At 41.3% G+C, this 26043-nt stretch overlaps 1 protein-coding gene across 1 annotated transcript in view; it reads right to left on the reverse strand.

Annotated features, from left to right (window-relative positions):
• TMEM132B (transmembrane protein 132B) overlaps positions 1-26043 on the reverse strand; it is a 321710-nt gene that overhangs the window by 276589 nt on the left and 19078 nt on the right. The window contains exon 2 of the mRNA XM_011948388.1: positions 22002-22893. Within this exon, the coding sequence (XP_011803778.1) occupies positions 22002-22893 (892 nt within the window). The remainder of the gene's footprint in view (positions 1-22001; positions 22894-26043) is intronic.

Genomic DNA, 26043 nt, shown 5'->3' on the forward strand with positions numbered 1-26043 from the left:
GGAGCTGACCTTCTAATGGGGAAACAGATGACAAATAAGTGAACAAGTAAATAACTTAGTTTATTTCAGGCAGCAATGAGTGCTTTGAAGAAAATCAGCTGGACAATGGGACCGGGATTGCCATAGACGACCACATAAGGGATGGTCGGGGAAAATGGGACATCCAAGGTAAGCCACGAATGGCAAGGAGAGACCAGCCCTGCAGGCATGGAAGGGAAAGGGAAAAGCATTCCAGGAAACGGGAACAAAGAAAATGCCAAGACTGGAGTAAGCTTGGTGGGTCCCAGGAGCCTAGAAAAGATGGTGTGTGTGGCCAGAACGCTGCGGCAGATGATATCGGAGAGGTGGGTGGTACGTCATGAACATCCAGATTGGCCTTTTACTCATTTCATTCCCATTATGCCCTGTGCCCTTTGGTCACAGTCAAGACCACTGCACATTTGTAGCAGGAAAGGGGACTTTTTACCTCTCAGCTGCCTTTCTACTTCCAACCCAATCAGAATTTCAAATACTTTGTGTAAAGTATCACCAATGGCAATCCTAACTAGTGCAAAATGGGTGTCCTTACTTCTACTTCTTTCCACTGGAAAAACATCTCTTAACATTGATCTGACATTGCAACCCCAGGGGCAGGCAAAGAGCTCCTTTGGCAAAACCCAGCAGGGCATAAGAACTGGAAAAGGTTTTGATTTCCCATTGAGAGGGAAACCGCCAATATATTTATTAAAGTAGAAGATGCAATTGCATTGCTGTAAGTGAAGAAAAATCACTACTTGGGGATCCTGGAGGTAAGTGGCAAGTTTGCTAATTCTGGATTTCAAGTTTAATTCCACTCAAGGGATACTTTATGAGCTCTAGCAAACTGCCAGTTCTAGCCGGGGACACCGGCTCCGCCAAGTCAGCAATCCCTGTCTGCAAGAAGCTCATAATCAGAGACGGACACAAATTCAGTTAGCTAAAATACGCTGGGATAAACGCTAGATCACGAGTTTGAATAAAATTCTCAAAAACCAAAGAGAAGCACATGTTGCATTTCTTGCAAAAAGTTTTGTGGATTTAGACCACACAGACAGGAAGAAATGCAATTAAAAATTATATATAACCTTAAAATTACAGATGGTACAATGCATTCGCTTCTTTCCTGGTTTTTAGTGATTTTTTCTGAAATATTACATCTAACTGAAGTGAGTGGTAGTCAATTTAAACATAATGGAGGTAGAGGCCATATTTTTAACAGAGCTAACAGAGAGATAAATGGTATGCTATGCTTCTATTGCATTGAAATGAAATCTGATGAAATTCTTACCAAACAATACCCCACCAGTGAGGATGGAAAGATCATAACGTGCAGCTTGCATCTCTGATTAGTGCAAATTAAATATTGTCCCTCTGAATTCCCTTTAAATGTCCCTATAATGATTTACTGCACAAATCACTGGAGGACACAATGTCGACCAAACTGAACTAGCTCCACACAAACTAATTACACACAGCAAATCTACTGTGCACACAATTACATGCTTTTCTTTTAAATAAAATTCTGTGACTCTTAAGTGGGTGGTAAAAAGTAAGGTGGTTGCATAACTGTGTCTTGGAAAACCCACCAGGTACACAAAGGAGAGTTTTCAAGTCCCGGGAAAACAGCCTCACATTACCACTGGGACTCTGAGCATCACTTTATAACTTAAACATGCACGAGCTTCTCTCAGCTTTAGGGAAAAGAATCCCCTGACATGCCGGGTCCCTAGGATGCCCTCCTTCCTCCCTGTCTCTTCCCAGCTGTGATGGTTAATATTAAGTGTCAACTTGATTGAAGGATGCAAAGTATTGCTTCTGCATGTATCTGGGTGTTTCTGGGTATTGCCAGAAGAGATTAACATTTGAGTCAGAGTCAATGGACTCAGAAAGACCCACCCTCAAGTGGGTGGGCATCATCCAATCGGCTGCCAGTGCGGCTAGAAAAAGCAGGCAGAAGGTGGAAGGAGCTGACTTGCTGAGGTGTCTGGCCTTCATCTGTCTCCTGTGCTGGATGCTTCCCACCCTTGAACATCAGACTCCAGGATTTTTGGCTTTTGGACCCTTGGACTTACACCAGTGATTTGCCAGGAGCTCTCAGGCCTTTGGTCGCAGACTGAAGGCTACACCATCAGCTTCCCTACTTTTGAGGCTTTGGGACTCAGACTAAGCCACTACTGACTGCCTTGCTCCTCAGCTTGCAGATGGCCTATCTGCAAGTCAATCTTCCTTCATAAACTCCCTGTCATATATCCATATATCCTATCAGTTCTGTTCCTCTAGAGAACCCTGACTAATACACCAGTCAAACATTGGAACGATGTAGAAAGGCACTGCCTTTCCTGTTTCCATCAAGTCACATGTGTCAGACAATGCTAATTACTCACCCAATATCCATTACCCATTTCTTCCCTATCAAGAAAACCCTGAAATAGGCCAGATACAGTGGCTCATGCCTATAATCCCAGCACTTTGGGAGGCTGAGGCGGGAGGATCGCTTGAGTCCAGAAGTTAGAGATCAGCCTGGGTGACAGAGCAAGACCCCCATGTCTATTCCAAAGAGAAAGAAGGAAAACCCTGATGGGGGGAGAAGGGACTACCCAGATGCCCAGTTAAACACCTACAATTCCCTACCTCACTACAGGATGGCCTTGACTGTGAGAACAGTTCTGGCTATTGAGCAATAGTCAAAAGAAGTTGGTTGATGATTCCAGGAACGTTCCTTAAAGAAGGGCAGACTCCGATGCACGTGATGTTTTGCTTCTCTCTCTCCTTTCTCCCTTCTGAGTGAAATACAGATGTGATGACTACAACTGCAGCAGCTATCTTGTGACAATGAGGGAAAGAACAAGATAATCATAAAATCCTTGACACTCTAACATTCTTGATCCAGCAAACCAATACCTACCTGTGGACATTCCTGCCTTTCCTTAAATAGATGCCTGTCTTGGTGACCTCAGAGTTCTTTGGGGTTCCTACCACATGCAGCTAATCTTAAGCCCCAACAGGGATTAACTTCACAGATCACTCATCCCCAAGCCCCTCCAGTCTGGCTTTTATTTCCAGAAGTTCATTAAATACCTTTTTTATTTTTGAGATGGGGTCTCACTTTGTCACCCAGGTTGGAGTGTAATGACATAATCCCGGCTCACTGCAACCTCCACCTCACCAGTTCAAGTGATTTTCCTACCTCAGACTCCCAAGTAGCTGGGATTAGAGATGCCTGCTACCACACCCGGCTAATTTTTGTATTTTTAGTAGAGACAGGGTTTCACCATGTTGGCCAGGCTGGTCTCGAACTCCTGACCTCAGGTGATCCGCCACCTTGGCTTTCAAAAGTGCTGGGATTACTGGCATGAGCCACCACACCCGGCCCATTAAATATCTTATTAAAGTTACCAATGACCTCCATAGATAAAAATGCCAAAAATAATTTTCATTTCCCTTGCTTAAGCTCTCAGCAGGATTCAACTCTGTTGACTTTCTATGGTTTTCAGTCTCTTCCATTGGCTTGTGTGATGTCATATTCTCTTGGTTTTTCCGCTTCTCTGGCTGGCATTTTGAGGTCTCATCTTTGTCATTTATCAACATATCAAATGTTGGAGTCCTTCAGGATTCATACATAAGCTCTTTTTTCTTCTCATAATTTTTACTGAAAAAAATCTCACCCTTTCCAAGGCTTCAGTTATTATTATCAAACTGTCAAACACACCTAAATTTGTATTTCCAAGCAAAACACAGGGAAGAGATGTTGTTACCTAAAAGCCCAGGAACTAGGACCATCTAGTGGGAGCTAACTTCCTGGCAGGGTCTACTCCTGAGGAGCATGCGTCCTACAGGAGCAAAGCTACGCAGGATATGCAGCCTCTGACAGAGACATATCAGGAAGCAGAGCAAGAGGGAAGTCCTCTACTTTCCCTACCCTTTCTCATTCTACAGTCTTCCACTGCTGCCTCCCACTGGGCAGATCCATGCAAAAAAGGAAATCATGAGTCCATACAAATGTAAATTAACCAATGAATAAATTAAAAATTTGATGAGGAATGGAATGTGTATATAAATCACATAGTGACTCCCCACAAAATTCTTATTAATGGCAAAGAGAAAAACAGTAACTTCACAGTTGAAAATACTGGCAGATACCACCTTAATGATGTAATTAAAGTGAACATCAACAGTAATGAGACAAATTAAAATTATGCACCAGCTCACAGGATGCAATGAGAACACAGTATCATTTCTGTGGCATTGATGCAACAGAAGCATAACCTGAATCTCATCATGAGGAGACAGCAGACAAACCCAAATTAAGAGACCATCTACAAAACACCTGTCATCTTAAAAGTGCCAAAACAAAACATACATAGATATCAAATATCTAGCACAAAGATGTGGAGAATGGAACTATACTGTGGTAAAGTAACTATGTTCACCTAGAGAAATAAAATGTCAATTCTAATTAGATTATGGTAAAGTTAAAGATATATATTATGATCCCTCGAGCAATCACTTAAACATGCAAAGACATATACCTAAAAAGCCAACAGATTACTTAAAATCAAATACTGGTATTTAACACAATAGATTAATCAAGAAAGAAGGAATAGAGGAACAAAACTAAGACGAGACAAATAAAAAACAAACAGCAGACCTAATTCCAACCACATCAATAATTACATTAAATATAAATGAACTAAATCTACTTCTGGTAATGACTGAGTGAGATACTAGAGTTGGTCCTATGTAAACTCTATAGACATAATTTTTAAAGTAGTTATCCAAAGGCACTAGAGAGTAAACAGAAACAGATCATGCAGGGGAGTCCATACTCAGAGGAAGACCCACTCTATGAAGAATTTCCCCCATTTTTGTCACATTTAGCCTGGAGAATAATGCAGTTATTATTGTAGGGTGCAGGGAGAGCATTAACCTGGAATAATGCAGTTGGGGTTGGGAGGTAGGGAACCACAGGACTGAGTCCAAGATGGCAGCCAAAGAGAGATGAGAGAATCATGGAAGAGAAAGAGAGAATGCTCAGATTCTACCTGTCAATATCTGTGGTTGAATCTTGAATCTTGTATATGCAGATCAGTCTGAAAGCATGTCAGCTAAAGACAAAAGATCCGTACTGATATTGTACTTATGATCCAGGAAAGAGATTTGCAGTTTGAGTATAACGAAATTAATTGCCTGCTGAAACAAAATAAACAACACTCACTGGAAAATCAAAAATAAGAATCCAGAGTCTTCACAACTTAGCATTCATAATAATCGAGATACAATGAAAAATTGTCCAAAATATGAAGATTTTAAAAAATGAGATCCATTCAAGAGTGAAAAGACAATCAACTGAAACCAACCTGAGGATGACCCAGATGTTAGAATTATCAGAAGAGCATTTTAAAGTTGCTAATTATAACTGTCATCAGTGATGTAAAAGAAAATATGCTTTTAATGAATAAAAAGCCATGAAAACTCAGCAAATACATAAAAGTGATAATAAAAGAACAAAATGGAAAGTCTAGATTGAAAACCACAATAGCTAAAAGTAAAATTGTACTGGGTGGACTTAATACCCAAATAAAGATGACAGGAGAAAGAATCAATGAATTTGAAGATAAATCAATAGAATTATTCAAAGTAAAATGAATGAGAAAAAAAGACTGAAAGAAATGAACAGAGACTCAGAGGCCTGTTAGGTAATAACAGATAGTCTAGTATATGTGTAATTGACATTCCAGATGCAGAGGAGTAAGGAAATGAGGCAAAAATGAATATTTCAATAGTGCTGAAACTCTCCCAAATTTGATAAAAGACATAAATGTACAAATTTAACTACACAACAAACCCAAGGCAGGATGAACATTTAAAAGGCCTTGCCTCTGCACATTGTAGTTAAACTGTTGAAAGGCAAAGATGATGAGCAAATCTTAAAAGCAGCAAACGAAAAGCAACACATCACCTACAGGTGACTGATTCAATTAATGGCAGACTTCTTATTAGAAATAATGGAGGTTAAAAGCAAGTGGAATCAAAACATCTCACCATCTTACCCTAGTTAAAATGGCATTATCAAAAAGACAATAAAAAAATAACAAATGCTGGTGAGGATGCTCAGAAAGAGGAACACTCATACATTGTTAGTGGGTAGTCATCATATCAAAGAGATATCTGCACTCCCATGTTGACTGCAGCACTATTCACAGCAGCCATGATATGGAATCAATCTAAGTTGTTCATCAATGGATGAATGAACAAAGAAAATGTGCTGTGTATACATACACACACACACACACACACACACATATACACACACACTGCAATATTATTCAGCCATAAAAAGAATGAAATCCTGTCATTTACAGCAACATAGGTGGAACTGGAAGCCATTATATTAAGTGTTAAATAAGCCAGGCACAGAAAGACAAATATCACACGTTCTCACTAACATGTGATAGCTTAAAATAAAAAAGTGGGCCTCTTAGAGGTAGAAAGTAGAATTAAGGTTACCAGAGGGTGGGAAGCAGAGGGATGAGAAGTTGATTAATGGGTACAAAAATACAGTAGATGGAAGGAAATAGTTCTAGTTTTCAATAGTACAGTAGGGAAATTATAGTTAATAATTTATTATGTATTTCAAAATAGCTAGAAGAGAAGAATTATAATGTTCCCAACACAAAGAAAAGATAAATGTTTGAGGTGGTGGATATGTCAGTTACCCTGATTTGATAATTACACATCATATACATGTATCAAAATATCACATGTGCCCAAAAATATGTACAACTATAATACAATTTTTAAAATCAAGTAGAACAATATCTTTAAAATGCTGAAAGAAAAAAACTGCAACTCAGAACTCTACAAGTAGCAAAAAAAAATTCTTCTGGAATAAAAATGAAATAAAGGATTTTCAGATAAAAGAAACTAAAGGAATTTATTGCCAGTAAATATGTACTTCAAACAATTGCCAAGAGAGGTCATACATGCTGAAGGGAAATAATAATGAAAACTTAGATCCCCAGAAAGGAACGAAGAACATCGGAAATGGCAGAATCTGGATAAATGCAAAAGGCTACTACTGCTTTTTCTTCCTAATGTCTTTATAATACATACAACTATGTAAAGTAAAAGTTATAATATTCTCTTCAAAGGTTTTTAACATGTATCTATGTAATTACACAAAATAACTTTAACATAAAGGACATGGGATGGTTAAATGGACCTACAATTTACATTTTATGGAAAGTCTATCTCAAAATAGACTGTGAAAAGTTAAGCATGTATATGGTAACTCCTGAAGCAACTACTAAAAATATATTGCAAGAAAGTGCAGCTAAAAAGCCTATATAAAAGTTAAACTACAATTCTTAGAAGTATGCAAATAATGCCAAAAAAAAGCAGGAAAAGAAGAACAGAGGAATACCAAACAAATAAAAAGAGAAAACAAATAATAAAGTGGTAACCCCAAATCTAATAACATTAGTAATTATATTGAATATTAATAGAATAGCACATTAATGAAATTACATATTAAATATTAACGGATAAGCATACTAATTAAAATACAGATTATCAAAACAGATAAAAAATACAAGACATAAGTGTATGCTGTCTACAAAAGGCATATTTTAAGTATAAAGATACAGATAAGTGAATTTGGCAAGTTTGCAGGATACAACCTCAGTACACACAAAAAAATCAACTGTATTTCTATATTCTAGCAACAAAACATTTTTAAATGAAAATAAAGTCATCAAGTCAATTTATAATATTAAAAAATAAAAGACTAAGAAATAAAGTTAACAAGGGATGTGCAAGATCTGTACAATGAAAACTACAAAGCATTGCTAAAGATAATCAAAGGAGATGTAAATAAACGAAGAAATATACCATGTTCATGTATCGGAAGACCTAACATTGTTACAATGGTAATTCTCCACAAATTGATCTCTGTAGTCAACGTAATTCCAGTCAAAATCACATGAGTATCAAATCCTAGCTAATAATGTGCATACTGAGCTATTTATAAGGAAGTGAACAAATGTCTGCAAACTACTTTTAAACACATCAAAAAATAAGATGAACTGATGGATGAAGAGATGGATTGATAGATACATAGTAAAGTAAGAACAGTAAAATATTAATGGTGGAATCTAAGGGGTGGGTATATGGATTCTCACAATACATTTCTTTTAACTTTGTCATGTTTAAAATTTTTCAAAATAAAATATGGGGAAAATATAAAATATGCCCAATATGTAAAAGAGTATAGAGAAGAATAAAATGAACACCCATCTCTCCCACTAATGAGATTAATGGATAAAACATGCAGATACAGCTAAAGTTCTCTAGATACCCTTCAACCTTTGTCCTTCCCCAGAGATAACCAGTCCCCTGATTCTGGTGTTTATGATGTCCACATATATTATATGCATTGATCAAACAGGAATGTGTTTACATACAAAAAACAGAATTATTAATATATTGCATGTGTTAAACTGCATGCTGCTGTAGGTATGAGCTAATAATTTGCTTTGTTCTTCCACTTAGCCTTAAATCTTGGAGATTTATCCAAGAATGGAGACATGAATTTATTTTTGTATCTGTATTCATCTGTATAAACATGTAGCTATTCATTTATCCATTTTCCTCTAAGGAATATTAAACCATCTCAAGATGTGGCCTCTCTGAGCCTAGCACAGTAGTGAGATGCTCAGACTCTGGGCATAGAAAGACGTGGGTTCATACCCTAGCTTCTTGGCTTTGTGACTTTGAGGAAGTCACTTATCTTTCCAAGCCTCCATGTCATCATGTAACAGGTAAGGATGCTCATTCTGCTACCTCTGAAGATCACTGAAAATAAGTACGTAAGAAGGATGGATAAAAAGCACACAGCGAAGTGCCTGCCACATACACACTCAATATTCTAAGTCTGGAAGAGAAAGTCCTAGTGGTGCCACCAACCCTATTTTGCTCATGTCCAAAGAACACTACTAGGCACTGAAAACTGCCAGTTCTATCTCATAGGGTTAAATTTCCAACGGGGAGGCTCTCAGGTCCAAGCCTTAAAGGTGGTTTAGGCTGGATCCAGGCAGCTTCCTTCTTTACTGCTGTGCTAACTAACACACCACACACCACTGTATCCATCAGGGCTTCAGAAGGTCTCATGAAGGGACTACTCACAGAGGTATGGGCAGGGTTGTGGGGATCAGTAAGGGATGGTGAAGCACCCTGGGGCTGGCAACTCTGGGGACCCTTGTTCAATTGAGACTGCATTTTTTAACTTTATTTACACTTAAGTTTAAAACTGGTACTCTACAGATGGTCAAGTTAGGATTTGAACCAGCACGCGGCAGGGTCAAGGATGTTCCCTGCAGCACTTCTTGAGGTGCCACTGAAAAACTGGAGGCAACTCAATGCCCACTGATGGGGGAATGACTATTTAACTTACCACAGAGCTCTTCGAGCAGATAAAAAGATTAGGGCGTGAGATAGCGCTCTTTAAGGTTCAACACTAAACTGTAAATGGGTCGGTTACCCCCTTGGAAGCAATCAGGACTGGAAGGGGGTTGTCAATACGGATGCTGGCCTTGTGTGTATTGTTGCAGGTTATTGTTTTACAGTATTACTTGTGGATTTTAAAATTAAGTTTTAAAAAGTCACAGATGAATAAGTCAATTATAGAAGGACAAATACTGCATGGTTTCCATTCTATGAGGTACCTAAAGGACTCAAACTCAACTCACAAATGTAGAGAGTAGAATGGTGGCTACCAGGAGTCAAGCGGCAGGGAGAAATGGGACACGGCTATGTGGTGAGTGTAGTTTCAGTCCTGCAAGATGAACAAGTTCTAGAGATCTACTATCCAATAGTGTGCATGTAGTTACCACTACTGTACTGTACACTTTAAAATGTGTTAATAGGGTCGATTTCATGTCAACTGCTTTTTACCACATTAAAAAATGTACATTATCCAGGGCTTGTATAAAACTCCTTGGGGTTTCTTTTTTTAAAAACAGTGTTCCAGGTCATTTGAAATAAAATTACCGGGATAGACTCTAAAAGAAACAACATGTAAGTACAAGGAGAGCATAATTGAAGAATGAGAACTCAGTGTCAGGGGTGTGACAGAGCCTCGTCCTGCAAGCATTTCAATCAGGGAGTCAGCACCCAGGCACAGGGAAGCACTGAGCAGGAGAAGGAAAGAAGGGTCTCGATGCTGCTTGTCAAGGTCAGCCAAGGTCATGCCCCAGCCACTTGCAGCCAAGTAGCCCTGCCAACAAACACCGCACACCTGGGAGCAGGTGCAGGCAGGCAGAGGCAGAGGCCCTGTTTCTTCATCTGTAAAACAGGCTTAAAAACAATCATTCCAGCCTCCTAGCATGACTGCAGGGTCTAAGGCCACGGCACATTAAGTGTGGCTTGGTACAAACTAAGTGTTCACTAAGTTACTGGCCACCACCATAATCTAGGTATACTCCAATTTTCCAAAGTTGTGATCTAAGATAAAAGTTATCAGCTCAGGTAAAAATCTACTTCTGTGCACAGGCTCTTCAAGCATCTGAAATTTACACTCACTTCTCACCAGACTCCATGAGAGTTCACAGACTCCAATGCAATTGGGAGAGAAAACAAGGCAGATTCAGGGGGTAAGCACATGTTCTTATTAACAGAAACAGGCTCGCTAAATGCAGCAGATAACATTTGGAACCAGTGTCAGGTAAGCACAACGTGCAGGTTACAGCTGGCTTGGGAAACACTCCCTGTCCTCGTCTCCAAGCTCTACCAAAATCTAAGCTCTTCGCTGTTGACTTGATCTGGGCTCCAAGGTTGCAGATTTCAGAGCATCTATAAATCTGCACACTTTCCTCAAGGAAAATCTGAGTTTTATTTGGGAACAGAGACTAATAAAGCCCGAATTTTTGTTGCCACATGGGGAACGTTCCTCAAATAGGTGGCTGTTTTTTAAATGTAAAAACTATGCATTAAGATTATTAACCTTTGAAATGGGGGGGTCATGAGAGAGGCATGCGCTTTGAAGTGGGCTGATCTGCCCTGGGGTCCTGGTTTTGTTACTTTTTGGCTGTGTGACCCTTGGGCAAGAGACTTAGCGTTTCTGAGTCCGTTTCTTCATCTCTAAATGGAGGAACTAGTCATTTCCAGAGCTGTCCTGAGGATGACTGTGACAACGTACATAAGAACCTCATGGGAAGCCCTGCATGTGACACTGCATAGGGGGTGGGAGCCGCTGCTGAGGGTGAGCTGGGCAGTGGGCGTGTCCCTGTAGTGTGTCCTTGAGGCAGCTTCCAGAATCCACTCAGATGCCACTAAGACTGGCACCAAGCATCACAGTCAAATTGCTCCCAGGCGCTAGGTTTGGTAGCTTCCTTATCTCATTTACCCTTCACAGCCCAATAGACTGGTGCTATTACTACTCTCGCTGTACAGGAGAGGAAAGCAAGGCTCAGAGAGGTGGAGTGACATGTGCAAGGTCACACAGCCAGTAAGGAGGGGAGTTGAGATTTGACCCCAAGCCTCACTGATTCTAATCACTCAGAAAACTTGCCTCTCAAGAGCTTCCTGGGCATACCAGGTTCTTTGATCATACTGCCCTATCCACATACCCTCTCCTATTTTCCTTTAATTGATCCAAAACCTGCCCATCCTCCACAGCCTCCTCCTCCAGGAGGCCTGCCCTGATTTACCCCCTTGGACTGCACTGATGACCTTTACCTGGCGTCACTTCCTACCCACACCACTTCCTCAGGGACTTACACCATACCTTGCATTGCTACTTTATGCTCCAGGTCAAGAATGGCTGTTTCCTCAAAGCCTTCCAGACCCCCTGAGCACACAGACCACCTTCCTTCATTCCAGCACCAGGCAGTAAAAGTTTAACGATGTCTAACGTGATGTCTACTTGCTACCAGTTCACCTCTTTGTATTGTCGACTAAAGAAAAAAATTAAGTTTTTAAGGAATTAAAATTAGTTTCATTTACAGTCTTATTGAAGACTATAGTCTAGGAGGAGTCTCTTGGAGAGGTTGTTTCAGACTGTTTTGAAACAGTTTTTTACTTTATAACATATACAGATTGTAGAGGTTCAGTGTGTGTAAAATTACATCAAGGTTTAGGGAGTAAGTGTAAATCGGGTTATAGATTATTAAAGTTTATCTGGTTATAGATTGCAGAAGTAAAATCCCTTTGTCAGATATTATCTTACATGTAGGAAAAGACAAGAACTAGGATTATTTATCAATTAAAAAATGTAGTGACTCAGGCAAGAGATGTGGGAGCCATGTGTTCTATTTTGTTTTGTTTTGTTTTGCTTTGTTTTGAGATGGAGTCTTGCTCTGTCGCCAGGCTGGAGTACAGTGGCATGATCTCAGCTGACTGCAACCTCCACCTCCTGGGTTCAAGTGATTCTCCTGCCTCAGCCTCCCAAGTAGCTGGGACTACAGGCGCGTGCCACCACACCAAGCTAATTTTTGTATTTTTAATAGAGATGGGGCTTCACCGTGTTGGCCGGGATGGTCTCAATCTCTTCACCTCATGATCCGCCTGCCTCGGCCTCCCAAAGTGCTGGGATTGCAGGCGTGAGCCACTGCGCCTGGCCTTGTTTTGTTTTTAAAGTATTTTTCCCAAAAGTAATAAGTCATCACAGGGTCGGGAGTTTCGTGAACGTATGCTAGCAAGTAGAAATGACCAAACATGGCTTTTGACATTTGTTACTTTTCTTACAAGTTTTCTCTTTTGGTCATAAATCAGCTGTCTGGTATTTATAAAATCAGTGTTGATTGTCTCGTGTAGTTAGGGAGGCTATTTTTTTAGGAAGCTCATGGTCTTTAGTTGTAACCATAAGGAACGAGCACTGAGTCCAGAGTGTATATTTGTGTATTTATCAGAAAACACTATTTGGAGCACATCTATGTTTTTTACTAATATGATCTGGGTTCTTTTTTACATTGTCTTTTTTGTAGACAACATAACATCTTAACAGGATTGTTATAAGAATATTATAGATTACATATAGTAGTATATATTTAACAGTGCTAAGGTATATTATAGATTGGAAAAAACATAACTAATAAAATTGCAATCCATTTGCATAATTTTTACTCATTGTATTGGGTGTAGGAATACATCTGGTTCTAGATTACTAAGCACATCTGGTTATAGATTGTAGAAGCACAAATATTCACCCTGTCAGGTATTATCTTATGTGCAGGAAAAGGCAAGGACTAGGATCATTTGTCTATTAAGAAATGCAGTGATTCAAGCAAGAGATGAGGGGGCCATGTGCTCGATTCTGTTTTGTCTTTAAAGCATTCTTCCGGAGAGCTGCACGTCATTATGGAGTCAGGAGTTTTGTGAAATTATGCTGGCAAGTAGAAATGAGCAAACATGGCTTTTATGTTTGCTACTTTGCCTCACAAAATAAATTCAAATAAGAAGTGATCAGGAAGAGCCAAGATTTTTTCCACAATATTCACTTCTAAGTCATTCACTTAGAAATTACTGCATTTGACACAAGAATCATCAATGGATGCCAAAAGTTATGAGCAAAAGGATGATGAAAAACAAGATAAATGTGTAATCTCAAGGAATCTTCCCAGGTGTTATTATTACTAACTACAAAGGGGGAAACAGCAACTTTACAGTGGAGAAACTGGGCAGACACCAACTTAACCATCACTGCTGAGAAGACACATCAGCACCTCCTGATATGGTGCACTGAGGAGGACAGAGCACTTCACTAGTATTCTGGCCAAATACATACATCCTCAATCCAATCATAAGAAAACACCAGACAGACCCAAATTGAGGAACCTTCTCAAAAATAACTGACCAGCAGTCTTTAAAGGTGTTTAAGTCATAGAAAAAAATGAAAAAAAGTGTAAAGAACAGAATGAAGGAGACAACCAAGATATAACAATCCTGTGCTGTGGGGTTCCTGGAGCAGAAAAAGGATACCAGTGGGACCGCTGGCAATTTTTAAGAATGTCTGTTAAATGACAATATACCAACATTAATGTCCTAGTTTTTGTATTTGTATTGTGGTTACATAAGACATTAGCATTAAGGAAAACTGAAGTTTTAGACTTTTCCATAAATCTAAAAGGATTCCAAAATAAAAAGCTAAAAAATTTTAAAATACGTAAAACAAAATGAAAATGTCTTGCATTCCGTGGTTTCCTTCATGGCTCTTAGCATGGGTTTTAATTGTGTGTATTTCTACTTATTTGTATGTTTGCTGTCTCCCCCCATAGAGAGTGTGAACTTAATTAGGGATGGGAGCATGGGTGCTTGATTTCAAAAGAAAGAAGGAAATTAGAAGGGCAAACCAAAGATACGCCACATATAATAGGTGACCACAAAACACTTGTACAATCAAAGACTACTACGGAGAGTTGGCAGCCTGCAGGGCACCGGGAGAACGCAGCCAACAGATTTCTGCCTCCAATCCAGGGATGGGGGAGACTGAGGCTAACCAGCAGGTAATGCCTGGGGTGCAACTAAGGCTGCACTGTCTTCTCATGGATAAGAAAGTCAACATCAGCCAGGTTTCCCAGGGCATGACATGGGTCCTGGGTCTGCAGATGTTTCTGATACACAGGTGTGGCCTTAAATAACATCAAGTCCTGGAGGAGACAAACATCCCCATCCAGGTCTCCTTTAAGCCTCTGATGACTTCCAGTGGTGACTCAGTGTGGCCCTGGCCTCTCCATAGCACATGCTCTTCTTCTTCTACAGAGACAAGGTCACAGGTCCCCGGCCTTCAGCAGGTGACGGTGCCTACTTAGAACTGAATGGCATTGTTTTTTGTTGTTGCTATTTTATGTTAATTTATTTTTATAATACCCTTTCATGTTAACAAGTAATACTGGTTTCCATTTATGGTACCAGGTGTTAGGTTTCCTTTTTAAATGCATTCATATGAGTTTTAAAAAGTGATTTGAAGAAAAAGAGTAAATAAAAACTGCACAGAAGGCACAGGTACATGATTTAACTTATGAAGGTGGCACATGGTGGTATCTGATATGACCAAAAAAACTCAAAGATGGTGTATGAATTACTCAAGTTTAGAATACACTGACATAGCCCATCATTTGATTAGAGGTGATGAATCAGTTATCACATTACAGGCAGGAGGAAACTTTTGCCAGAATTGCATCCCCTACATGTCCTAACTTTCAGTATTTATGAAATTGTTATTTATTTACATCAGGAATTCATACAACCTTGACCATTCATTCATCCATTGCCATTGTTCCCTTTATGCGGGAACAATGCCTCACAATACCTAGGATACATTCATTCATTCAACAAGTATTTATTGAGCACTTACTATGTGGTAGACACTGTTCTAGATCCTTAAGATACATCAAAAGTACAGGAGACAAAGGTCCTTGCCCTTATGGAGATCACTTGCTAGCAGGAAAAGGCAGACAATAAACAATGATAACTTATGTCATTAACACAAATAAAGTAGGTCAAAAAATCAGGACAGGGCGAGGGGCCCAGTGGGGCGGGGGGTGCAGAATTAAGTAGGAAGCTGATGGTGAGTTATTGAAGTCGGTGGGGAGGCCCTGGTTGGGAGCATGCCTAAAGGCCAAAAAGGGGGTGGGCCAGCATGGCTGTTGCTGAGGGAGGGAGAGGAAAAGTCATGGGAGATAACAGGTCCAGACCACGCAGGGCCTTGTAGGCAACATGGCGGCCTGAGCCTTTAACCCAGAACAGACTACAGGGGCGAAAATGGAGTCAGGGAGACCTCAAAGGGGCTCCTGTAGATGTCCAGCCAGGAGCGGATGCTGGCTTAGACCTGGGTCATAGCAGTGGAGGTAGACAGAGTCTTTATATTTCAGAGGAAGAACTCCAGAAACTGCTGATGACTCAGCTGTGGAGTGTCAGAGAATAGGGAGCATCCATCGTGGTTACTGGGTGTTTGGCCTGAACACTCAGAAGGAAGGTGGCTTCCAAGTTAAAGGAATTGAGTCTGACCTGACCACTTCATAAATAGTCACTTAAAGCATAAACTGTCCCCACTTAACAGATGGGGAAACTGTGGCACAGAGAAGTTAAGTAATTTTCCCAAAGTCACACAGCTGGAATGTGGCAGAGTCAGGATTCAAACCCAGACAGTCTGGCTTCAGAGTTCACATTCTTAACTACTGGGCTCCACTGTCTAAGAGGCTGAGAGGTTAGCCCAGGAGGCTCTCTGTGTGAGCTGAGAAAACCCTATTTTAATAAATCAGAGATAAAGCTTCCCAGGATCTCTCTCAGCCCCAGAGATACTATATTTGGAGAGGGCAGAATTTCATAATATTTCAAACCTTCCTGGAAATGTAGCAAAGACCTGCTGCAACTCCAGCCTAGCACTTCCCTGCCACCAGCCCCCAGCCCCTCCAAATCCCACTTTGTGAGCCTTTGCTGAAAGGTTTTTCAAGGCACGGGTGAGATGTACATGCTAATGCTGCACAGGATCTATCTGGGTATTAGAGAATCACCGAGTTAATTTTTGTTCAAACGGGCCCCTCTACATTGTGCAGTCTGAAACAGCAACATGGCACATGGAATGCTACACATCTGTTCCTTTTCCATGTGTCTCTAGCTCTGAAATTAGATCTCAGCAAATCTTGCGCACATTCACGCTTTGATCTGGGTCCTCATCTGAGCCAGAATGAAATGTGTCACATTTCATTCATAAGAGACATGATTAAAATGGACAATCAGTTATGTTGGGAAATAACACATTTCCTGAGGCCTAAGAAAAGTATCTTATTTTGAGAGACTGAATATATGAATGGACAATGGCCAGACAGCATATAACAATAAAACTCTGACCTTCCACCTTGCAGCAGCCAGGAAGTCAAACCACAACCTCTGCAGCAATCAGTCTACAATAGTCAGAACCTGGTCAAAGACTCCCACCTCTTCTCTTTTCTACCTCTGCTTCCAACTCAGGGCCAACCAGAGAAAGCCAAATGTGCTCCCAAGCCCATCACACAAAATGTCTGCTTCTAGCTATCCTGCCTCCAGCTCCTCCAGGCCAAAACCCTCCAACCCAAGCACACCTGAAGCTTTCTCATTCCTCTGCCTGCCTTTGAGTCTCTGCCAGTGCAAGTGCTGGTGGCCAAACCCCACCGACACAGCAAGCTCTGAGTAAATATTCCTCTGTTTGTTCTCATTTGGATAGTCTTCATTTATTTCCACAATCTCAATGCATTTTTCTCTGGCCATCAAATAAAGCCTCATAAGTAATCTAAATGCTGACCCAGAGAGCTTTAACAGTGAATAAAGATCAGTCCCCATCCACACAAGCGGAAGAGCCCAGAAGAGTGGTTTAAAGTGGGGGCTCTCAACTCTCACACGCAGGCCTGTACCCCAATTCCACCACTTCCCCCAGTGCATGACCTCAGACAGGTAACCGCTCAGCTCTCAGAGTCGCAGCTTCCATATCCGTAACATGGACGTGACTAGTACTTACCTTGTATGCTGGCTGTGATAACACAGCGAGGGAATGTATAGAAAGGGTAAATGTAGAACCTAGGACAAGTACACATGATAACTTAAAAGTATGAATTAACAGTATCAATTAACACGTATTAATTATAGCATAAAAGAGTACTGGTGTGCCTACAGTGTGCCAGGCACTCTTGTAAGCGCTTTACATGAAGTAACTAATTCACTCCATAATGCCAGCGATAATGGAGGGTGGTTTCACTTTCCGTGATGCACCCACTGGTCACTTCTGACTCCCACAAACACGCACAATGAATTGGCAATGCCTGCCTTTATCGCTGAAAATCTAAACTCCCTTTTTAGCACTGCATCCTTTTTTATCCCAGTACTGAAGCAGGGTTTCAAAATTCAAATACCCTCACGAGCCAGATGGGTGACATATGTGAGTGAAATGGGCCAGGTGTGAGACAAAAGGGAGTGGTAGGGACTGGGGTGAATTAGACAATTTATGATGCATCTAAAGGCGGTGAACTACAACCAGCTAGCTCTAAGTTGCTAAATCTTCAAAATTTTCAAAGAAAATGGTATATAAAACCTCCCAATTGTTAGAGGTTGGTAACTCTCTTAAACATTTTAAAGAATGCCAGGTAGGCTAAATAAGGCACACCTCTGTGGGCTGAATTTGGCTACTGCCACCAGTTTTACAAACTGTTGAGTAGATGTTTTTCCTTTAAGTAAGTACCAAGGCCCCACAACTAAAGTTTAAACAAAGATTTGGGAATTTGGAAAAATCCTTTGGCTGAACCGCCTCCTCTGGTCCTCTCCCTCTCCTGTCACTTTAACTCCAAAGGCCAAGAATCTAAAATCTTAGTGGGTTCCCTATAAAGGAAGAGGCTGCCGGAGGGCTGCAGACTCACAATCCAAATTCCAAAGGCCCCAGGGATGCTATTTCCAGAAGGCTGACAGTTCATTGCTTGATTTTTTCAAGACCAAGTCAGAATTAAAGTCCCTTTCAGCTCTAAAATTAACTTCTTGGGAAAAAAAGAAAAATACTTAAGGGGTTTCTACCTACCAAGAAGATAATACTCTGAGGCTTTCTACAGTCTGGATGTTGAGTCCTCTTCTAGTCTCATTCCTAAATGAATCTCCTCTTCCCTAAATTAACCCTCAGCTCTGGCCTGACTGGGCCACACACAGCTGGGGGTGTGGCTGGTGCCCCTCCTTGTCTGTTAGAGGCAGTGAGCTGTGGGGATGAAGGCTCTAGGGTCAGATCACAGGGGTTCACACCAACCGCTCCCTACCTGTGTGACCCTGGACACGCTACTTAACTTCTCTGTGCCTCAAAAAAATGGGAATAATAATAGTACTTGCCTCTTTCAGTTGTTTGTGACAGAGTTTAATGAGTTAATTCATGTAATGGACCTACCACATGGGCTGAATCATTCTAAGTCTCAATGAATGTTAGCTAATGCTGTGTATGCCACTGCCTGGCCTGAAATGCCTTTCCCAACCAGACTCCGAGGCTTTGCTGACCACCAGACCATCTGCCCTCCTTTTCTTCTAACTTCCCATCCAAAATATTATCTCTACATCAGGAGTAGCAAATAAGTTTAGTCTTATGTGCCAACTCCCCACAGCAGTGATAGGGGCTGCCTGAAGGGGTGGGCTCAATGTTGTTCTCCATGACAGAGGGAGTGCTGAAGTGCTGCAGTTGATTGGTAATGTCTGCCATGGTAGAGGAAGTGCTGACAGGCAGGGGCAGTGAAGCCATCCCTTGGCCATTCTTGGTCTACAGCAAACATATGGCACTGCCTTATATTAAAAGAATCTCTATGGGGTTGGATTTCAGGCTTCTCTAGTTTCTATGAGAGCCAATAACTGGTTTTAGACCACCCCACCCCTTCCAGGGGAGTGACTAGCACAGGGCTCAGTCCACACCGAGTTTTGAATCAGTAACAGCCAAAGGCTAAATCAAGAGGCTCCAGATAGAATCCTGGCTTCTTCCAGGCTACAAAACCCACTTGGGATCTCCCAGAGCCTTGGAATCCTGTTGGTGGGCATCTGAATAAGCACAACTCCAAAAGGGCACGATCATCCTCAGTCAGGATTGGAAGGAGCATGCTGGACTCACAATGAATTCCCCACTTCTCCTTCTTTGTATCTGTAAAGCAAGGTTCGCTTATCTTGGAATTTATACACCCAGTTCCTGAATGAAAGGGAAACAACCATAGGCTAACATTCACTGAGGACTCACAATTTGCCAGGCATTGTTTTAAGAACTTTATTAAATTATTTAATCTTTACCACCACCCCAGGAGATAGATTTCATCACTATCGCTGTCATACCAATGGGGAAACTAAGGTCCAGATACGTTAAGTGACTCGCCCAAGGGCACACAGCTGGTATATGGCAAAGCCACCACTGTCTCCTACTGATACCCATTTCTGTGAGCAAAATTAGGAAAAGACAGGCTTGTCCCCCCAGCACATAGAAGTCCCCTACTTTTAGCGATCCTAAAACCAAATCTTCATCATACAGATAGAGGCTGCTGACTCATTTTAACAAAGAATTATTTACTGTAGAGAAAGAAATTGTCTTAGAAAGCTCTTTCGTATATTTAGAAGTTGGAATTCATTTACAAGGTTTCCACTGATATGTAGCATTCTAGGATTCTGCCTGACACATCAAACAGGACAGGGATAGGTCAGACTATCATGTGAGAGCCTTAAAAGTCTTCCTGAAGGAGAAACACTTGAACCTCACAGTCTAGAATACAGAGTTCTAGAACAGTTGTATTTAATCCTGGTTTCACAACAGATTTATTTGGGGGAGCCTTCAGAAAATACAGATGCCAGCAGGATCCTTGTTTTGTTCTGTCAATAGGGGGTGCTAGAGGGAGACTAGCAGGTGGAAGGTGGGAGAAGGAATTTTCTCCTCTTTCCATTGACTTCCTATTTGCTTCTTGTTCTGATGAGTGGCACCCAGCCTTGCTGCTTCATGACAGCAGCTGCAATTCACTTCCATAATAGCACATGAATCCAGTTTGCAGTATTTCCAACTATTGAAGAACCAGTTTTATAACTCCTAGCCCTGGTGACACCAGCACAAGCTGTGCCCTCTTCTCAGGGGTTTTAGTTTCTGCTCTACAGGGTGCCTGCTCCAAGTTTCAAGTTTTTGAAACTTTTAACTTCCCTTATTCTCCCAGCCGAAGGGATGACAGCCACTTTCTGCAGCTGCCTCTTCCCTAGTACCTCAGTAATGCCTTCTTGACTTTTCAATTATCTAGTTAACATTTCTTTGTACATAGCTAATGGTTCTTTATATTAAATTCTTGCTTTTAATATACTTATGTTGTCTCAGTCTCTTGGCTGGCCTTTCTTTCCCCCAATTTTGAACTGTTTCTTTCTCTGCCCCCAAATTCCACTCATCCTTCAAGATCTAGCTCAAAATGAAAAATTCTCTGCCCACTGCAACACACACAACTCTCATCTGTGGATTCCTATAGACTTTACAGTCTCTACTACTCAAGCTTCAACATGATCATATATTGCAGGGGTTGGCAAACCATGACCCCTGGGCTAAATTCAACCTTCCGTTTTTGTAACTAAAGTTTTATTGGAACCCAGCCACACCCATTCATTTATGGCTGCTTGCATGCTGCAATAACAGAGTTGAGTCATCACCAGAGAGACTACATGGCCCATGATGTCTATTTACCATTTGGCCCTTTCCAGAAGTTTTCTGACCCCTGGTCTATTGTCTTGTGTGGGTCTCTAGTTCATGTTTTGAATCTCTCACTACACTGGATACTGAGAACTGCAGAACTCTCAGCACACGACAACTCCATCCAAACCCCCATGCGAAGAAACTTGATCAAACTCTAACATGGCTTCTAGCGGCGTAAGGCTAGCTCCCTAGGATCACTTTTGCACCTCTTATAATACCTGCCTAAGAAAGCTCAGCATGGCCAGGGAAATATCATGTTTGTTCCCACCAATGCACACCTGATGATAGGCCCCGACCTCCCTTTCCTACAGTATTTATGAGAAAGGGTTTACAACTGTAAATATCTGTCTCTTGCAACTAAGAAGCATCTCTCCCAAGCACCTGAGAGCCATTCTTCTGAAACAGAATCATCAGGAAGGACAGGACTTCTGTCTCCCAGCCTCTGTGGGAGGATAAAATCCTAACTTTGATAACTGCCAGCCAGCAGACGCAGCTGGACACACTGCCCAACCCTTTGTACTATGTCACTTCTCTGGCTCTATGGAGACTCCACTCTTCCCCATCCCTCATCCTTCCTTTAAAACACACGAATAACCTCTACACAAATTGTGATGAAGCTCAGCTCTTTTACCTACTGTCCATAGTTACTGAATAAAATCTGTTTCACCACTTTAATGACCAGCTGTATTTATTTTTGAAGTCAGCAAATGATCAACACCCATTTTATTAATTGACAATTCATTGATTACTAAGAGTTGGCTTCTGTTCCATCCCACCTCGCAAAGCCTCTTACCTAAGAGTGAACTGGTCTGCCACAGAGCTACTGGTCAGAGAGACCAAAAAGGTGGCCGTGTCCCCTTCTCGGACTAGATTCAGAGGTACCGAGATGACCACATTCTCGTCCAAGCTCACCAGGGACCACTTCAGATCATCTTGGGTTGGGTAGACCACCACACTCCCAATCCTCTCTCGGGCTGGAAACACTTGCTGGGGGCTCTCCAGGCCTGAGTGGATATTGTTCTCCCACTTGCCTTCCTCCTCCAGAGGACACTGGCCAGCTTTGTCGGCTGGGTAGAGCGTGAAGAAGAGCTCCATCGCGGTGCCCCCAAGCAGGGCTGGGATCTCCTCCTCTGGCTCCAGGTCCAGGCCTGAGCTGAACCACTCGGGCAGCAGCTCCAGCTCAGCCACACACAGCCCTGGGGCCCCTTGCAGCCGACAGCTGGCCGCCACTTCCCTGGCCTCGGGGAAAGCAAACATCTTGACACAGGGTAGATCTTCCGTAAGGTCGCTGTCATCCCAGCCCATGCCAGTGACATAAAACAAGGTCTGCACTTTGGGTCTGTTGGAGTAGATGGAGCTGTCGAGGATGTGGGACTTCAATTTCCAGTTGAAGGGAAACTTGTCCATGTTTCCAAAGGCTGTAGATGTCAACAGGAGCTCCTGGGGGATTATCTTCTCCACTGAAAACGGGCCATAGCTGGCATTGATAATAGGGGGTGTCCTGGCTCGGTAGATGAAGAATGGCTCCACCCGGGCCTGCAGACTGGAGTTCCTTGTGAGGTCTTGGTTGGCTTCTTTAAGGAAAAACGACTCCTCTGCATTGGAGATGTGCAAGCTCGTGGGGAGGTAAGCAGGGAGCGAGGAAAACTTCTGCAGGCTATCCACAATCCCTCGACTCTCTGCCACTGCACAAGAAAGGAAAGCAAAAGAATAAAACTGTGTTCTGAGATGTAATGAAATAAATGCAATGCAGTCTCCACCCACCTTCCCAACAAACCACCCACTGGCCACTGTTTCTCCCCCAGGTCTCATCACAGTGAAAGCCCTGTAATTACATAAAGTATGGTCTTCAGAATCTTCCCAAAAATACAGCACAGAGTGGGAAGGAACCCCATTTACCACCGATCCAATAGTCCTGGGGCTGAACAGTTATCTTTCTAAAGAGAAAACATTGCTTCTGCTATTTGTGCAAAATCATAAACTCAAAAGATCATGGTCATCGTTGTTCATCTACCCCACAGACAAAAGTTTGCGTATCTACCAAGTTTACCAATCAGGCATTGTACCATTGTATGTGACATGTTAGTACCTTATTACTTTGATACTCATGCTGCTCTCTATCACTTCTATAAGTGACATCTATGTGGACATGATGATATCGCTATAATTCTTATTGAAAAGAGAGTGAAGCTACCACTCAGAGTTCCTGCTTCTAGAAAACTCTCCTTCCGAAATACCAACAAGAATGCACAAAGGTTACAGGGACGTTCACCACAGTATCATTTAGAATTGCAAACAAACAAACTTAAGAGTATATGTGCTGAGCCTGATGGCTGGATTTGAATCCTGGCTTTGCCACCTCCTAACTGAGCAACCTTGACCAAGTTACTTAGCCTCTCTGTGCCACAAATGTCCTCACATAAAGTAGGACATAAACATGAATTCTACCTTACTGGGTTGCCGCAAGGATTAATGAGTTAATAAGTACAAAGCATAACCAGATGTGGTGGCTCCCACCTGTAATCCCAGCACGCTGGGAAGCCAAGATGGCTGGGTTGCTTGACCCCAAGAGTTCAAAACCAGCCTAAGCAAAACAGTGAGACCCTGTCTCTACAAAAAAAAAACACACACACACACAAAAATTATTCAGGCATGGTGGCACGTGCCTGTAGTCCCAACTACTTGGGAGGCTGAGGCAGGAGGATCTTGAACCCAAGAGGCGGAGATTATAGTGAGCTGGGATTGCACCACTTTACTCCAACCTGGGCGACAAAGCAAAACCTGTCTCAAGAAAAAACAAAATAAAATAAAATAAAGCACTTAGAACAATGCTGGCACACAGATATGTGCTATCAATATTCACCCACAATTATTATTTTAATCCATATTCAATAGGTTGATCAACAGGAAACTAAACATTTTACAGTGGAATAATATTAAACTATTTTTAAAAATCAGGTAGAGCTATATAAACATACTTGAAAAGATGGCCACAATATGACATTAAGGTTAAAAAAAACAAATCAAGTGTAAAAAAAAATCAAATGTGTCATATGTGATCCTATTTGGTAAAGTTTTAAAATTCTATCTATGTATATGTAAATGTATATATTTATGTTTGTGTGTCTATAGAACCCAAAGGAGAAAGTTTTTGCTTTTTACCATTTACATTTCTACTTTCTTTTAATTTGTTACAACCACATATTATTTTGTTAATTAAAACACACAACACATATACAAAAACATGTACACATGAGTACATACATGTATGTGTGTGTCTTGGCATGTTTCCTTCAAATGGGAAAACACAGACAGCAAAGACCCAACAAGCTTTTTCAAAGTGAAGACAGCCCCCCGGGAACCAGGGTCAGAAAATCAGGCCAAGGACAGACAGAGATTTTTTTTTTCTTTTGCCCTGAAATGAACCTCCACCACTGGAGTCCGGTTTTCCAACCAGTGCAAGAAGAAATGGAATCTGACCATGGTGCTTAAAATGCAGCATCCTAGAGGATGAAACAGCAGAGAAATCCCACTCCATTCACTCTGGCTCCTGGTGACATGTTTTTCTGCAGCCATCACAAATTCTGCAAAATATGCCTTCTATTGATTTAAACACTTTTTGGCCTGTTTGGGGCTGTCCTTGGCGAGCTTTCCTTTTCTAGAGGGTGACAAAATTGTAATTAGGAGATTGCGAAAAAGATACAGCCCACGTAGGGGCCGATGCCTCCTTTTTCTAAGAAGGCATTCAGCAAGCAAGTTCTCCTCAAGTGTCATCAACATGGCCAGTCCCTTGTTACATTCATTACTCCAGCAGGGTAATTACTTATTCATTCCTCCAATTACTTATCTAAATATATTTATTATTCACTTATTATCTTTCCAGCATTGTGGCACATAAAAATATTACAGGGACAATGCAGTCATGATTTCTGCCCCCAAGGAACTAGCGACTATGTTCAGCCAGTCGGAAGCTCTGGAGGACACAGCTAACATTCAGAAAGCAATTCGGAAATTGGACATTAAGATCCTTAAAAATGCCCATCCCAGGAATTCACCTAGGAATTTGTTCCAAGGAAATAATCAAGAGATCAGGAAGGAGATTAATGTGCAAGTATGTTTATCACAAGCATGATTTATAACAGCAACACACTGGAAGCAGCCCAAAAACCCGCCATTAGGGAAATGAATAAGTGATTAAAGCCACACTATGTGTGCGACATTAAACTGCCATCAAAACCATGATGTCAACAAATCTTTAGTGTCATGAGAAAACACTCACAATATGTTAATTGAAAACGACCTCAAAAATTCCTTTAAATTATCTCAAATCTATTTAAACACACAATATAGTCCCTTCCATAGTATAGACCTAGGTTTGCTCCAGAATGATGTCCATACAGGCTTGGCAGGATTTGGATCAAAAGATAGAGGAGGGAGAAATGATTTTGAAGAATTAGCCTCATCTAGAGGAAAGTTTTAGCTGCTGCCGCCACCAAGGGGCAATCTGTATTTTGACAATGTCAAGCAATGCAGAAGCATCTCTCCAGATGAAATTTAAATTAGTTCTTTTTGTCATTGGTTTATTTCCCCTCTCCAAACCAGGAAGTTAAATTCAGGTGAATTTGCTCATGAATTACTTGGCAACAGGAACACCATCAGCAGGGAACATCTGCCTTGTGCAGCATGACAATGTCTTTCACTGGGCTAAGCAGGCACCCCAGACTTGGAAGTGAGTGGCTTGAATTTTACTTCTCGTAAAATTTAGGGGAAAGCCAAGCTAAGGCTTAAATTCTGACTTATTTACAAATATGGAAAAGGAAATTAAAATAAATGCA

This window comes from Colobus angolensis, unplaced genomic scaffold, assembly GCF_000951035.1.
Source record: "Colobus angolensis palliatus isolate OR3802 unplaced genomic scaffold, Cang.pa_1.0 Scaffold28, whole genome shotgun sequence".
Taxonomy (NCBI): Eukaryota; Metazoa; Chordata; class Mammalia; order Primates; family Cercopithecidae; genus Colobus; species Colobus angolensis.